At 45.1% G+C, this 18,044-nt stretch overlaps 1 protein-coding gene across 2 annotated transcripts in view; it reads right to left on the bottom strand.

The window, feature by feature from the left end:
- The window catches only part of LOC124595105 (annulin), a 479,413-nt gene that overhangs the window by 48,086 nt on the left and 413,283 nt on the right, over positions 1-18,044 (bottom strand). For both annotated transcript variants that reach the window (XM_047133702.1, XM_047133701.1), the window contains exons 2-3: positions 11,101-11,331; positions 2,008-2,135 (exon numbers count right to left, since the gene is read on the bottom strand). In XM_047133702.1, the coding sequence (XP_046989658.1) occupies positions 2,008-2,135; positions 11,101-11,331 (359 nt within the window). The remainder of the gene's footprint in view (positions 1-2,007; positions 2,136-11,100; positions 11,332-18,044) is intronic.

Here is an 18,044-nt window from a genome sequence, read left to right as displayed (position 1 = left end):
GCGCCTTCCATTACCACCAGCGGCATACGTCGGCCCCAGACAATGGCACCCGAAAACAGCATGGAACCTCCACCTTGCTGCACTCGCTGGACAGTGGGTCTAAGGCGGTCAGCCTGACCGGGTTGCCTCCAAACACATCTCCGACGATCGTCTGGTTGGATGCATATGTGACACTTATAGGTGAAGAGAACGTGATGCCAATGCTGAGCGGTCCATTCGGTTTGTTGTTGGGCCCATCTGTACCGAGCTGCAGGGTGTCGTGGTTGCAAACATGGGCCTCACCGTGGACGTCGGGAGTGAAGTTGCGTATCATGCAGTCTATTGCGCACAGTTTGAGTCGTAACACAACGTCCTGTGGCTGCACGAAAAGCATTATCCAATATGGTGGCATTGCTGTCAGGGTTCCTCCAAGCCATAATCCGTAGGTAGCAGTCATCCACTGCAGTAGTAGCCCTTGGGCGGCCTGAGCGAGGCATGTCATCGACAGTTCCTGTCTCTCTGTATCTCCTCCATGTCCGAACAACATCGCTTTGGTTCACTCCGAGACGCCTGGACACCTCTCTTGTTCAGAACCCTTCCTGACACAAAGTAACAATGCGGACGCGATCGAACCACAGTATTGACCGTCTAGGCATGGTTGAACAACAGACAACACGAGCTGTGTATCTCCTTCCTGGTGGAATGACTGGAACTGATCGGTTGTCGGACCCCCTCCGTCTAATAGGCGCTACTCATGCATGATTGTTTACATCTTTGGGCGGGTTTAGTGACATCTCTGAACAGTCAAAGGGACTGTTCAGCCAGGGTGGGCTATAGCAGGGGCGGATCCAAATTTCAGACCTTCAAGAGATCGCAGTATGTTCGTGATGTAGGGTGACTTGACAAATATGTTCCATCTTTGGCGTCTAGTGGTGCGAGGGGGGATGAGAGTGACACTTGCACGCCTGCCAGAGTTGGCTATTGTTCTTCAATATGTAGGCTACTTTCACTATGAATTGTTGATGCTCTGTCCCTCTACCTATACCCAACTTTAACATGCCATACATAAGCAGAATGTTAATAACAATAATATCAATAAATTTATAAATATTCCAATACAATAATAAACTAATAATTTGTTTACATTAGCGCATAGTCCATCGGTATAGCTGAACTTGGAAGAAACTGGAAAATTCAGAGAAGTACATCATTTGGAAATTTGACAAGTAAGTGCATCTTGCAGTGATTTAAGGAACTGTCTTAACTTTTACAGGGTCGTAATATACACCATATAAAATCGAAATGCGCGCTCTCCACAATCAGTATTTCGCTTAGTAATAAGTTTTAGATCACAGATCTGAATACTACGGGTATACAAGAGTGTACATTTGGCTGTATAGGAACGCAGGCTTTCTCGGAGAGCTGCACTGATGGAATATTCTCAGAATATCATTCGAGAGACAGGGTTGTCCTGTAGCAACGTTTTACCGACTTTCCTAGTCACCATTTTCAGGTGAAGATTACGAGCAGGAAACTCGTTGAACGGTCGATACAAGGCGACGTTGCCATTCGGCTGATGTCCCGAGAAGGTTCTCTTTGAGTTATATCTGCCTGTTTCTCGACTAGGCCAATCTTCCTGATTTTTTTACCTGTGTGGAAGTTCTTTCCCTTCAAGCCTTGCCTTACACAACTTCTTCGGACTCCAAAACATGTCTGATTTGTTTTGGTGGTACATACGGTCAGCCTGTGGATGGCTACCTTTAGTTGTGAGGAACGTCTTCTGCAGCCGGCAAGGCTGACAGCCCACACTCTGAGGCTAGCTCTGAAAAGCAGAACTCCTTGGCATTTTAGACAGCTCTAGTCTTCATGAGACACTATTCACTAAAAGTTGGCTAAAAAGTTTGGAAACTAATAGATGTAAAATGTAAGTGGTTTTGGTGAATTGTTCTTCGGACAGGGACGTGACCGCCATGACACTCCCCTCCGCTGCACTCTGGTAGCGCTAGCAGGTGGCGGACGCGCGCTCACCTGTATGCGCAGGATGTCGTCGGCGCTGGAGTCCAGCACGGCGTTCCAGGCGGCTCCAGACTCGGCGCCCTTGGCCAGCAGCGGCACGGCCACCAGCGTGCCCTGTCCGTAGCTCGGCTTCTCCGCGTCTGTGCAGACACACAACAGGCACACAGTCAGCTAACACAGCTCCACTGCCTTGAGCATTTGAATATACGGGTTACAAATGTAACTCAAAAGTTTTCTTTAGCAAGACTGTACTTCCTGTTAAACTAAAATTAAAATTGTAGATGATTACTGCATTATTTCATGACCATTCTTTGACGTCTAAATGGATAAGCCTTCAGTTTCTCCAGTGCCAAGCCACTTAGGTGTAACGGTAGATTACGCGAAGTTTTAGTTAAGAAATCCGCATTCAGTCACATTTACTTGAAGAAATACGACTGGTATTTGGGGTATTATACAAAAGGCTGTGGCCACATTATCAAAAACAGGCTCTAGAAACTGTATTTTTTCTGCTGTTTGTAGCTCTTTATGGAGAGGAAGTAAATTATAGATGCATTCTTGGTAAACAAAGCTTATTGTGAACGATATATCGAAAGTTTGTCTCTCCCGAGTGTATTTCGTGTAAAATTAAAAAACAAAGCGATGAGTTTCTCCGACGTTTCAAGAAAAACATAATTCCTTCACTGTAATTCAAGAAGGAATACTCCCTCGATTATGCTACTCAAATCTCAGAATATCTTTAGTTCTTTTGAAGCAAGTTTTTGACTTACATGCAGAAAATACTTATGGATTGCGCTCGCGAATGACAGACTACACATGCCCTAAACCACTTAAAGTGAATGCTAGGTTGGTATCTTACAACAGGCCGGCCGATTTCCTTCCTTATCGTTCTTCAGTCTGGTTCATTCTCTAATGAATCCTATCACCTTCTATCCCTCTACCTCGTACAGATCCGGATTTGACTGCCAACAGAGCAAATAATTTTTCAGTAAATGTCATCACTGCACGTCAGAAATTCACCCTGCTACCATAGACTTCCTTCATATTCACTTTGGTACTGTGAACTGTCTTTTGTTTTTGACAACAATAACAAAACGATTTCGCAATGTAGTAGCCGGTTACAACCATTCAATGGACATTCTCACACTGCACATATACAAAAAATAATGGAGAGAAGGAATCACTCTCGAATCTGTAAAAGTGGCTACTCCTTTCATGAACGTAAACATGAATGATTAGACAAAGGGATTTCATTCTGCCTATAAAACCTACCTACTGCTCACCACATTTATGTAGATGATGCAATAAAACGCTATGTCACCTCTTGAGCATATGGTTTTACGTATAATTTTATTCTTATTTTATAATTCCATGGATTGTTGATGGCAGATTTTATAGATTCTATAATGATTCTTTGTCTCTTCTGTTTTATCTGAATACAGTCCGATGATGGCCAATGAATGGTCGAAGCAGGTAACTAAATTGTGAAATACTTTTCAGATTGTTGTCGCATAACATAATGGTCAGTCAGTCATCTCCGATGTTATTTAGTCCTTACAATGAGATAGCTGTGCAGGAAACTCAGAAGAGATTTGCAAAGGAATATCAACGTTCGGGAAGAAGAAATAAAAATGTTGAGGTTTGCCGATGACATTGTATTTCCGTCCAAGACATCAGAAGACTTGTAAGAACACCTGGAAGGAATGGATAGTGCCTTGAAAAGAATCTATAAGATGAACTTCGACAGAAGTAAAACATTGTACTCAAATTAAATCAGACGATGATGAGTAATTAGGTTAGGAAATGGGACAGGGGAAGATGAGTTGGCAGTAAAATAACTAACGATGGCCGAGATAGGATATAAAACGTAGATTGACAGTAGCAAGACAGAAATTCGGAAAAAGAGAAGTTTGCTGACATCGAATATAAAATGTGTCAGGAAGTCTTTTCTGAATGTATTTGTCAGGAGTATTGCCTTGTACGGAAATTTAACGTGAACAATAAACAGGTCACACAAGAAGAAGCTATTAAATTGTGGTACTACAGAAGAATGCTTTGGTGTTAGATGGGTAGATCGAATAACTAATGAGGATGTAGTGAAGGGAATTGGAGAAATAATATCTCTGGCATCAAATACTCCTCAGTTTAGTAATGGTGGAAAGTAATGTGTTCTTATTTTTTTTTATTTTTTTTATTTATTCACGGATCCTCGGAGTGGTTTGGTGCGGCCCCCGACGAATTCTCCTCCTGCACTAACCTCTTCAACTCAGAGTAGCACTTGCACCCTTTTTACTTAATTATTTGTTGGATTTATTCATACCTCTGTCTTCCCCTATAGTTTTTACCCTCTGCGGTTCCCTTTAGTACCGTAGAGGTTATTCTCTGATGCCTTAACACATATCCTGTCATCCAGTCCATTCTTCTTGTCAGCGTTTTCCACATATTCCCTTCCTCGCCGATTCTGCGCAGACCCCACTCATTCCTTATCTTACCAGTCTACTTGATTCGCTTCGATTCTCCTCTGTTCTGGTTTTCCCACAACCCCTGATTCACTGATACAATGCTGTGCCCCAAACGTACATTCTCAGAGATTTCTGCCTCATATTAAACCCAATGTTTGATGCCAGCAGACTTCTCTTGGCCAGGAACGCCCTCTTAGCCTGTGCTAGTCTGCTTTTTATGTCCTCCTCGTTTCGTCCGTCATGGGTGTTTTGCTCCCAAGATAGCAGAATACGTTAACTTGGCCTAATTCGTGATCACCAATTCTGACATTCTGCTTCCCGTTGTTCTCATTTCTGCTACTTCTCATTACTTTCGTATTTCTTCGATTTACTCACAATCCATATTCTGTACTCATTTGAATGTTCATTCCTTTTAACAGATCCTGTAATTCTTCCTCTCATTCACTGCGGGTAGCAATGTCACCAGCAAATCGTATCATTGATACCATTTCACCCTGAATTTTAATCCCACACTTCAACTTCCCTTTTATTCCGTCATGCTTCTTCGATGTATAGATGGTCCTTGTACATATCGTGCATTGCCAGTCCCTCTGTATAGCGTACTACTATTTTTCTCAGAATTTCGAACGTCTTGCACCATTTTACATTGTCGAACGCTTTCTGTAGGTCGATGAATCCTCTAAGAGTATACTGATTTTTCTTCAATCTTGTTTCCATTATCAAGCGCAAAGTGAGAACTACCTCTTTGGTGCCTTTACGTATGGGTGGGGAAAGTAAAAGTTTTAGTGGAGATGAAGAAGGTTCGTATAAAGGAGACAGGTTCAAACGGATGTAGGCTGTGGTAATCACACGGAGAGAAAAATGCTTGCACAGGACAGGCTAGCGCGGAAAGTTGCGTCAAAGCAGTCTTATGACTGAAGATCACAACAACAATCAGTCAGTGGTACAATCTCCAGCGACAGTGCTCATTTTTTCCTGACTACGAACTGTGTCCCCTGCACTGGTGGGAGCTGTGCAACTGCTTGCCCTTTAACAGGATGTGCCGCAGCCGCCATACGGGATGGAGGTAAGCGGGAGGGGCCACACACGACATGCCGATGACTACGGCGGCGGCCATATGGGGATGCAGGCCACGGTAACTGTCTGGTCACGACCTGGTATGCCGTTGCCGTGGAAGTTGCGAGTCCCGTCTGTAACAAGTCCGTAACGGGAGACTGGCCGGACGAGACGACGACTCAATCAGCGCAGTCGTGCTTCCGGTAGAGCGGTCTGTGCGAGCAGGCGACGCGCTGCCCTCGCAAAGCTCGTACTTTTACAGAAACCACACAGCCGCAAGTCTCAGGACCGTCACAGTGCTGCAAGTGCAGTCGTCGGTATTCGGACCAAACGAGTTTAAATTTCACCATTTTATCTGTAGTCAAGGGAATCTTCTGCTGTGTCACCGCCCCTTAAAATTGATTTCATTAACTTCAGATAGCTCATGCTTGATTTTTTTTCTCAAAAAAATAGTAAACAGTGGTGATTTCGGTGTACACTAGCAGCAAAAAGGAATGTTTTAGTCGAAATATGATACAAACTTTTAGATGTAGATAAGACTGCAAGAAGACTCAAAATATTTTCGTCCACCCAAGATAGCTTCTTGCTGCCCGGAAAATGAGCAGGTACTGCATGAAGATATGGAGGAAACTTCGAAATACGTCGCGGTTGGCTAACAGAAACGGTATTTTGTTTGTATGAAAATACGTAAAAGCAGTATAATTATTAAGCTACAGACTTACTATGCGCTAATGAAGACTCATTAAGAATATTACTGACCAAGTTTTTAAAAGTTCACTTTCTGACTCCTGGTTGTGCGATCTCATCTTTTTTTATTTTTTTTAATGTTGTAGAAAATTAAAGACAGTTGGGACTGACTTGGACAAAAGGCGTCTCTGATCTTTTATGTCGTACTTACATTTGTCTTCAGACTGATTTGAGAAGACGTGGCTCGTCGTAGTTCGAAACAATCTGTCCTGTTTCATATTTTGCTGCCCATCTCTATGCTAGCACCTGTCACTTCTATTCGTGCAGTTGAACGCCATTTTAAATTTACATTTCGCTAAACAAATTGCAAAATTCGCGAAATAAAGCAGTTCACTTTCCACACAGACAAAAGATAGACTTGCTGCTCTCAGTATTCTGACCGAGTTCAATATGGCGGCCGAGGTTCATAGCCGCAAAGAGCGCTGTAGGTCGTAAATTTAAACTCGATGCTCGGACCTCTTATCATCTTACATCACTGAAAGGTGTTGTCAAACCGGAAGAGGGCTATGCGGTGCCTCTGCATAGTTTCGGCTGGTAAGAACATTTTCCCAGAAAGCGAGAATTCAGGTTCCTGCCTTACATTTGTAACGGTCGGGCTACATCCGATTTCTTTGTTCAGCCTAAAATGCTAATTCAGAGCGAAAGGCGATATACAGGGTGATTTCGTGATGAAGTTATAAACTTTCAGGTATGATGGAGAAAAATGGATGGATCAATTTAAGACAACCTAGTCGAAATTTATGAGCGAAAACCGTTCTGATACCTTTGGCAGTAGAATATGTGTACAGCTGCTGTTCTTGCTGAGACTGCAGGGAAGGCAATCTCGAGGCGCACTGGCTATTCGTCAACATATGTGGTTTCAACGTGATGGAACTCTGCCTCGCTTTGGACTGAGGGTTCGTGAACACCTTGATCAGACATTACGTGAAAAGTAGAGAGACAGAGCAGGCCCTGTTTCGTAGCCAGCATGTTCACCTGGTTTCACCCCACCTAATTTCTTCTTGTGCGGCGATGTGAAAAGTCTTGTGTCGAGACTGAAAAGAATCTCCTGGTAAGAATTCGCCCTGCGTGCAACACTGACAGCGGAGATACTAGAACGACTACGATAGAATTGCGACGATGCGATGGCTGAATTGACGCTGGGGGATACCATTTCGAACAACTGTTGGAAATGTAGCAGCTCATGAAACTTGTGTCGGCTAATGGTATCCATTATTACTGTACCGTAGATTTAGGATTTTCGGTCCCTCTGACATCAAGTTACCTGCTCCATTCCTAATCCATCAACAGGGCAAATTATCTGAGGATATTGTGGAGTATTCAGCGGAAATTCTGTATGTCATGATCAGGATTCTAAAGTTGAGGCCCTTAGTTCGAGCGCTGCGCAAGGCTGAGGTGGAACTTGAGCAGATTTTCGCTCATATCTTTCGACTCTGTCGTTTTCCGGCTAGCATATCTTACCTCAAATTGGTGCATTTACACTTCTCCATCATCCCTGACAGTGACCTCATCACAAAATCACCCTTTATAATAAATGGATACTTTGCTGAGTGATAAAGAAAGTGGAACAAGCGGGTAAGTTCCGTTTATTAATGTGTTAAAAAAGATAGATTGCGTGTTGAAGAAGATGTCTCGAATTACTAGCTGGCTTAGAACATCTGAGGCGTCTCACACTATCGAAGCATCGAACAGTAGGTGTGAAGGAGGCCATGAACAAAGAGAAATGGAATGCGGACGTCTAGCGTGAATTATAGCCATAGAGGTATAGGAAGAGGAGCCACCGGGTCGGACGCAATCACATCAGCAGGGACTCAGATAACGAAAAGGGATGAATAAATCTCTGAAAATGAGACCGGAAGTATATTATGACCTCAGCTTATTCGTAGCAATGCATCGTAATCGTATTTCCCATTTCAGAGGAGGATAGCTGACCTTAAATTTAGATATTGTACAATGAAGTGGCTTAAACTGTTTCACACAATTTGGAGAAAATGGAGCCTTAGAAATAGAATGAGCGACGTCAGAGACGAAAATTGGTTGTACTGTTGTAGGACTGCATAGAAAGATTCCTCAGTAGTAGAAAATGTTGCATTTTACTGCTCCTACTAGCGATGCCTTTTTCGAGTCTGTAAAACTACTTATCTTTGGTGTCTTGAGGCAATGGTGACGTTTAATCTCGAATCTGCGGTTTCCGATCCGCAGCGCATTGCTTGATGGTCAGGAAACGTTGTCGGCGGCTACATATGAATAAGGTTGCAAACGTTGGTAAGATTGCAACTTCCTGACATATTAAAACTATCTAAAAACCAGACCCGGATTTCTAACTATTGTGCGTAACGCTCTCCTAAGTCGGTCGTCTGAACGCATTTCGCGAGCCCGTCAATGCTTCAGTATGGCCGTACCGGTCTCCTGACCAAGGTTTTCCCAATTATATGCGTTTGGGAGTGCCGAACCAGCGAGATATGCGCCGCAGCAGAAAAGTGGTACTGATATGCTGCAGCATAGCCAGGTGCGTAAGAATAGCTCAGCTGCTTGTTTTTCCAGCGGAAGGCAGAGGTCCGGGTTGAAGTTTCAGTCCGGCATCCAGTATTAATCCGTCAGGAAGTTTTATCACAATGTACACTCGGCAGCAGAGCCGAAGTCTGGTTTTGGAATGCCAGGACTGGTGTTCTGTTCGTATTATCGTTCCGTTTTTCTGGCTGCCCTACCGTCAGAAAGTCACGAGCTTACACAGCAGTGCTCACTTTGTTTAAACACAAAGATCAGCGTCATCGGCTGAGGAGCAGCAATGAACAGGCGGCGGCACGAACTGTCAAGGTACAATACGTGGTTACACGCTGGAATGGATGTGTTTGGGGCCAAGGAGGGGTGGAGATGAGTTGAATGCCTGACTATCGAAGTTCATTATTCTGTATTATTAGTAGTGCAATTTTTACTGGTGACAATGTAACGGTATGTGGCGAATTGGTATCAGCTGCATCGGTAACTTTTAATTAAGAAAGTCGCTCAGGTATCCCGAGCACCAAGACATATCTGGATCGCACCATCTTCACACAGTTCGTAAAGAAATCATTTCTGAGGAATATTGTGTTGCAAATTAACCGTGTCATATAATCCTTTTGTTACCACTGTCCATAGCTTGAGACCTACAAACTTGTTTCATTTACGAACATGTTCTTGGCCTGCATAATTATCCCTTATGTGTTCGAAGTTTTCGGCCGTCTTGGGCAATTTTTCTCCTACAACATGAACTCTGCCTACATACTCCAAATATCTCATTTAAAATTTCCTTTTTCCCGCAAAGAAAGATTCGAATGAATATGGGAGACGACGTGCATTTCTCATTTTCTTCGCAGAATACACTTCATATTGTGTGTTCATAACAACTTAAAACTGTACGTCCTACAGAAACTCGAATCCGGATTAGTTCCATCCATTTCAACTGCTCTTTTCATGGAGCCATTCAAGTTCGCCCGAAAGTGCGGCTCAAAGACTTGTAAGCATGTCCTATCCCTTTTATCTCGCCAGCCACTGTAGCCGAGCGGTTCTAGGCGCTTCAGTCCCGAACCACGGGGCTGCTACGGTCGCAGGTTCGAATCCTGCCTCTGGCATGGATGTGTGGATGTCCTTAGGTTAGTTTGGTTTAAGTAGTCCTAAGTTTAGGGGACTGATGACATTAGATGTTATGTCCCATAGTGATCAGAGCCATTTGAACCATTTTGAACCCTTTTATCTCCACAGCGGCGTCCTGTGATTCCGTGGATGTAATTCCCCATTGCCGTGCATGTGGGAGTTAAATTCCACTACACAGCCTCCAAACCGTAATCGAGTTGAAATTTATTATTATTTGTTAGCATGTACACTGAGCTGCCTGCGGGTATACTCGGTCTAAAGTAAAAAGACTTCGTTTCAGTTACAAGGACGAGGCTGTGGAGGAATCGAACTTCTGCTTCCTTTTTACCTGGCATCTAGTCTCACTGAATTGTAGGGGAGTAATTAAGGAGCTTAAAATGGATGGAGGAGGTTCAAAAATGGTTCAAATGGCTCTGAGCACTATGGGACTCAACTGCTGTGGTCATAAGTCCCCTAGAACTTAGAACTACTTAAACCTAACTAACCTAAGGACAGCACACAACACCCAGCCATCACGAGGCAGAGAAAATCCCTGACCCCGCCGGGAATCGAACCCGGGAACCCGGGCGTGGGAAGCGAGAACGCTACCGCACGACGACGAGATGCGGGCTGGGATGGAGGAGGAAACGGAAAGTTAAATCCGTAACTTGGTCTCCGAGACATACCTGAATGACTCAGTGTGGTAAGTTCTGAAAGTGAGAGGCAAGGATTCCGTGCGGGGTTTAACTCGTTCACGTCGACATTTTTTTTTTCCATCGGGCGCCGTGTACTACCAGTGGCTCATGTTAGACTCTACCAATTATGCTGCCAGCAATACAACAACGTATGATATATTACCTATAAGCCAGGCGCAATGAAAAGCTCTGAATACAGTTTTGCGTGACCCTTCAACGAGAGAGCTTTCTGAGCAAATGAGATATCACGTAAATTTCGATTAGTTTGGCTTGAAATTATTTTATGTGATCCCTCACTTTAAAATTAAAAGGTCAATATATTAAAACAGTAGATTAGGGCGTTTCAGTACGACCGCCACCCAGTGTCGAGATACAGGGAAATCAGTCTCGCCAAATGAAGGAAAGCATGAATACGCCCCCCCCCCCCCCCCCCCCTCCCCCAGCGAGAAACACAATTCGCAGCGCCGGCGTCAACATGTTAGGGTACCGAAATTGTGAATAGGTTATGGTGAAGTAGGATGGTATGTGCAACTGACCTTCGACAGTGAAGACGAAGGAGATGGCGTCGATGTCCGGGTTGTAGGGGCGGCTGAGCGTGACGCTGACTGCGAAGGGCTGGCCGCGGCGCACGACCAGCCGGGGCTCCTTCTCGCGGTCCATCAGCTCGTAGTGGCGCGTGCGGTGGGCGTCGCCGTTCTCTGCCAGCAGCACGTCCACCTCCTTCACGGACGCCACCTCCGGCGCCACGCCCGCGTCTGGCACATCACCTGCAACACAGTACAATAATCAGCTTCAATTTCTGCCGACATGGAACCTGCAAACAACACCAAAAGTCCCTATGGTTTCATTAAGTGAAATAGTGTCATATGTGTGAACTGGTGAACCAAATCATTACGACTGCCCACCGTGACGTTGGGTGTCGCCTGATGGCGTTGCGGGCACGTGGCACGGTAGCAGAAGTATGTAAGTGGAGCAGACACGGACGGAGGATCGTCCCAGCGAATATATGGGCCGCAAATGGAAGACTGAGATAAGCGACTTTGACAAAGGCCAGATTATTATTACGTAGAGCCCGTGAACGAGTATCTCGAAAACGGCGAAGTTGGTCGAATGTCCACGTGCTACTCTCGTGACCATCTACAGAAAAAGGACAGTGAAACTACCTCTAGGAGCTAAATGGTTGGACGTCCGCGACTCTTCACAGAACGTGGGGTTCGGAGGCTTGTCTGCTCTCTAAAGTAGGGTAGATGGTGATCTCTGCCGAAATAACACAGTGCTAGTCCACGTACAGGTGTGTCGAAGCACGCCGTTCATCGTACGTTGTTGAACATGGAGCTTCGCAGCAGACTAACCCTACGTGTTCACATGTTGAACCAACGACATGATCAGTTATGATTGCAGCGGGCGCGGGACCATCGGGATTCGACCGTCGACAAATGGAAACGTGCTGGATCGTCAGGTGAATCACATTTTTGCTACTCTAGGTAGCTGGTCGTCTCCACAAACGCCGTCATCGCTGTGAACGGCGGCTCGAGACATGAAGCGCACCACGAACGCAGGTTGGTGGGAGCAGTATTATGCTCTGGAAGACATTCCTCTGCGGTTGAATGGGAACTGTGATAGTAGTCGAAGACTCGCTGACAGCTGCGAACCAACTAGCTGCTTGATATCTTCCTCGACGGTAGTGTCATCTTCGAGCAGTGTAATTGTCCATGACTCGGAATTAGGACCATGCTATAGTGGCTTGAGGAGCATTATAGTAAACTCACGCTGATGTCTCAGCGACCAGATTTGCCTGATGTAGATCCTATGGAACCCATCTGGGTCGCTATCGGGCGCCATCACCACATAAGCAAATCAGTGGCCCTTTATTTACGCCAATTCTGTGACCTGTGCATAGACATCTAATTACACATACTTAGCTACCAACAAACTGTCGGATTCCTGACATGAAGAATCAGTTATGTAATTCGTTCCAGAGACGGACAAACGAACTGTTAAGCAGGTGGCCATATTTTTTTGGCTCATAAGCGTTTCTCTATAACAGCTCGGCGTTTCAGCTCCGATAGATCACGCAATGTCATCCTCTCCAATTGCGTCATTCGGGTGCAGTATGGCGGGTGTGGTGTGAGCTCAATACCTTCCCGGCGCTTGTCAGCGACACACACTTTGGAGCCGCTGCTTATCACCCAATCAGTTCCTCAGCTGGCTTCACGAAGCAGAGTGCAAGCCGTTCCAAGGCTCCCCCTACGGAAAAATCAATACCTGTACTGGGAGTTGAATCCGATTCTTCCGCATGGCAATCGTACCAGCTGATAACTCAGCCACTGGGGAGGACATGAGCGGCGATACCTATCTAATGAAGATTCATGAACGTGACGGCCTGCCTCAGGAGCCGTAGTTGTGCGAAAACTTGGAGAAGATTGTATGTAAATCTCCTGATTATATTGTTGTATTACTAGCCTCGGAGACAGAAGTAATTGGGTCACGTTGTAGGAACAGAGATTGGAGTAATACTATTCTAAATGTGTTATCAGAAAATTACCTTGGGGAGTTAACCAGAGTCCGACTCTTCAGAGTAACTTACTAGGTCTCCTGTTTACAACAGGACTGACTTCATCGATGCAGTAGCTACATCGGTAAGCGAGATCGGTACTGTGGTGTTTGTTTCTACGGCAGCCAGTTCGAATTCTGGTGTATGAAAAAATTATCACCACCAGTAGTTGGCCGGCGGAAACGGTCTTGCCACAGTGGTAACACCAGTTCCCGTCAGATCACCGAAGTTAAGCGCTTCATGCTTGGCTAGAACTTGGATGTGTGACCATCTAGGTCAGCCTTGCCCAGCTGGCAAGTTGAGTGTACTCTACCCTTGTGAGGTCAATTGAGGAGCTATTTGATTGAGAAGTAGCGGTTCCGGTCACGAAATCAGACAACAGCCAGTAGAGCGGTGTGCTGACGACTGGCCCCTCCATATTCGCGTTCAGTGATGCTTATCAACTGAAGATGACACGGCAGTCGGTCGGTACCTCTGGGACTTCCGAGGCCTGCTCGGACGAAGTCTTTTTTTAGTATTTGGCTGGCAAGGTTGCTAACGTGGTCGCGTTACGTTCGTCATCCCCAGACTTCGCACCAGTGTCTTTATTAAACTCGAAACCTCTGCTCATGAAGTTAGTACATGTGACACCCTTTATGGTGATCTGTCCGACTGAAGGGGATGTTAAGTTCGGCGGCCCGCTCGTGCTGTTCGAGAGGAGCGGGCTATGTGCCGGCACTGCGTTTCACCCTCTCCCTTATCATCATAAAAGACAAATATGACAGAAAACTATCAGTTACATCCGTTACAGTCATATAAGCTCAACTGTTACGGTTCAGATACAGCTCTTGTACACATTGAGGAACGAGACTTACTCGGAGGGGCCACACTATTTCCTATTAGGCGGCTGAACTAGAGCCCCGATGCCTCCCAACCAACAATGACATACGACTCTTGCTTTTCTTTTCTTTGACGGAGTTCAGCAGTGAATAATCGATCATAAGAACGTCATAAGATTGCTGACTACACGTGTCAGTAAGAATGTCAAGAAAGATAGGAAGTCCGTTAAGAAACAGTCTTCTGATTACCTGAGAAATCAATTTCAAACAGTAATGTGAAAATTTCATAAAGTTAGAGACTTTTGAGCTTATACGAAGACCGGCAACCAGTCGTCCTTCCCACATTTCGAGACTGGAACAGGAAAGAAAGTGTCAGTGATTTGTGGAACACCCGCCGCACACCACACACTGTCGTCAGACGGCTCGTGGAGAATATACGTATGTAGATGTAGAACATGTGCCAACCCAGTTTAAGTGTCTACAAGAATGCCTCAGCGTTAACAACCTTTCTGAAATAAATCAGCCAAGCAGCATTTTGCACTAGATGTACTCCGATAAAGAACTACACCACCACACTGAAGCGTGGAAAAAGATTTTGGGGTCAAGACACCAACGACCTACGTGAGTACATCGATTTGGGTAAAACCGAGACATCGATGTATGTGATAGTACAAGCTGAATTCGTGTTACAGTTATAGAAAAAGAGAAATATAACGTAAGCCAGCAGCCGTTTTTTGAACTAGTAATGTGGTCACTTGTACATGCGTCATTGTTTTTCGCAGGTAAACCTCTAACAGAAAGGAAATGCTGATAAAAGACATGCAGCAGTTTTTTCGAGTACAGCGCAGTGCTGGAGTTCTGGGCACCCAGCCAAACAGTACTCGCGCTGTCACTCCCTAATCGAAAGTAATCTCAGGAACGCTGTAACGGCATGAGAGCATGTATTTAGCTACCATGATCATATGATATGAATTCTGTAGGATACTTCTAAAATACTGTAGAGAATGATGATCAATACGTGCCGTTCGGTCCAACCAGTCTCCATGAGATGTGACTGACAGTTGAGCAGTTATAGAAGCCCAACATTCCCGGTATATGACGAGTTGTCACCATAATACGAGTAATCCTGGGTACTCTTCGCTACTGTGCAGCTTTGTCTACTTCAGTCCTTTGTCAGCGCAATGATGGTAATACCGAAAGCAAAATAAACGATAGAAGGTGCAAAAGAAATGTAATCATTTACCCACACAAATGTAATAAGAAAATCTTCAATGAGTCTCATTATTGTTAAGATCTTCCGGCATTATGACTGGTACTTTCACCTATGTCCTGATGTGTCATCCCAGTTTCCTGGGTTCGATTCCCGGCGGGGTCAGGGATTTTCTCTGCCTCGTGATGGATGGGTGTTGTGTGCTGTCCTTAGGTTAGTTAGGTTTAAGTAGTTCTAAGTTCTAGGGGACTGATGACCATAGATGTTAAGTCCCATAGTGCTCAGAGCCATTTTGAACCAGTTTCCTGCCGCTGAGTCACAAAGCCAGTGAACAGACGAAACCTGCACAACACAGGTTCCACTATTATTACCTCGGCGTGCGTCGCCCTTGACATTTATTCAGAGTGGACGCACGCCCGCTTAACCGGATTTGGTAGTGAAGTATGCTGATCCACCTCATCGCTGTCTGGCAGCGTTTCCGCCGCTTACGTAACGATAACATTTCGCAACCGGCCTGGATAGTTCCTTTTTTTTGGTTTGGTCCAGGCACGGTGCATTTGAGTCGCACGCGACCTCCAGGCTACCAACGTAACTGAAGGCGCCAGAGGCAACAGTAGACCTCAAACCAACTTTTTGTTCGAAGGAAGGACGCAAGATTAGGGTTTAAAATCCCGCCGACGATGAGGTCATTAGGAACGGAACACAAGCTCAGATTGGAGAAGGATTAGGAGGGAAACTGTCTATGCCCTTTCGAAGGAACCATCACAGCATCCGCCGTACACCGGTTAGCGTTTTAGGGGAAGACTGTGGCGGGGGGTGGGGAGGGGGGAGGCAGGGTGGAGGCGATAGAAAAGGCATCTGGGAATCCTTACTTCTACCGTTGTCAAATCCAAATTAACATGCCGACCCTGTGTAGAGAAGGGATAAAGGTCGGGAAAAAGATGTCAAAATAAAAGGTATTCGCAAGAAAATTAGTTTCTCTAAGAAATCAAAATAATGTTATGTCCCTGAGGAAAAGAAGGTTCGCTTGCACAGTCGTAGAGCCAAGAGTATAAAAGTGGAAGAACAATCGGGTTTCATTGCCCCCTTTAGATTCATTGTAGCCACTCATACAGTTTTCACACTGATGCGATAGCTTAGCTCCGCCTCCTCTGGTGTGAAATGAAAATTTGTTCTTGTTATCGGCCTAGCTGATAGTTTGAACACAAGTCGGAGGTAGTGAAGCAGTCACTTTTAAACAGTAAGTAGGAGTTGGTTAGCGTAAAGAGTTAATACTCCCCATTAGGAAGAGTTCTAAAGGCAAACATTAGGAAGAGCACTAAGGGCAAACATAGCGATCCATTTGCGAATCGCCTGATTTGCTTCTCTAAACGATACCATGAAAACAGCAGACGTTCAGTTATTGAAACATTAATCGTTAAAAGAATCGACTGCTTTCTTAAGATCAACACAAAACTACAAAGCCGGCCAACCTACTAGCGACCCAACACCTGCATATAAAGGGAAAGAACAATACACCCAAAGGCAAATCATAAAGGTACTATTGTTGTACACAGTATACATGAATGAAGCATTTGTTAACGCTGGAAGGTCCATGAGGCTGTTCATCGATGATGCAGTTGTACATAGGGAACTTGCAACGCCAAAAAATTGTAGCGAAACGCAGAAATACCTACTGAAGTTCGATGCTTCGTGTAGAGTTTGGCGGTAGACAACCAGCATAAACAAATGTAACTTACTGTGCAGAAATAGCTGGAAAGAGGCTTATTGTAATATTACACGATTGCTGAATAGTGCGTGCTGAGTGATTTAAAGTTGAACGACCACATGAAACAAATGATAGGAAAGACAGATGTTACACTGCGACTGATAAGAAGAATTCTCAGAAAGTGTAGCCCATCCACGAGGAAGGATGGAGTTGAGTTTGCTCGTCACTATAGCAGATAGGACTGGTAGAAGAAATAGAGGAGCTCCGAACAAAAGCAACACGTCAGCACGTTTCGTCATAGGTTTGTTTCGTAGGGGCGAAATCGTCATGAAGGCGCTGCTCCGACTCCAATGGTAATGCATTAGCAAAGGATGGACAAAAACATGGAAACACCAAAAACAGAACACATTACCACGTCTAATACGGTGTAGGAAACCAGTTGGCATTCAAAAAGCTCTCAATCGTCTCGGAATGGACTAATACAGGTCCTATATTTTCAAGGAAACCCTACCCTATATCATTCTTCCAGCAAAACAATGGGGAGATCAGATAATGACGAAGGAGGTGGATAGCGATCTCGCACAGTTCTCTCCAAAGTAGATCACAAAGTCTCAGTTCTGGTGAGTGTGGTGAGTGTGGTGACTGTGGTGGATAGGGAAAACGCGAGGATTCTCGTGCTCACAAAATCCAGTGCTGGACAATGCGAGCTGTGTGAAGACTAGCGGGATCATCTTGCTGTCGCGCGTTCTGGAAGCCTTGCCACGGTTCGTGCGGCTTCGCCCCCCCCCCTCCCCCCTTGGAGGTTCCAGTCCTCCCTCGGGTATGGGTGTGTGTGTTGACCTCAGCGTAAGCCTAGCGACCGACCGATGACTTCAGATGCTTGGTCTCATAGAAACTTGCCAAAAAATAAAATAAAAAAATAAAAAAAGGTCATCGTGGACGACGGCGTCGTCATTGGGAAAGGAATATTTTATCATGAAGTGGTAATGATTAGCCAGAATGGTCACATAATCCTTGTAATACCGCGATATGGCTGCCCAAATTATCACGGAACGCCTGCCATGTTTCACTCTTGGCAGCAAGCAGTCTGCATCGCAGACTGGACGGTGTTAGCCAGACATAAACTCGACCAGAAGTCGGAAACGGTGTGAGACGAGACTCATCCGACCAGCTGACTTTCTTCCATTGCA

The sequence above is a fragment of the Schistocerca americana genome, chromosome 2 (assembly GCF_021461395.2).
Source record: "Schistocerca americana isolate TAMUIC-IGC-003095 chromosome 2, iqSchAmer2.1, whole genome shotgun sequence".
Taxonomy (NCBI): domain Eukaryota; kingdom Metazoa; phylum Arthropoda; class Insecta; order Orthoptera; family Acrididae; genus Schistocerca; species Schistocerca americana.
This window is presented reverse-complemented; position numbering and strand designations above follow the sequence as displayed.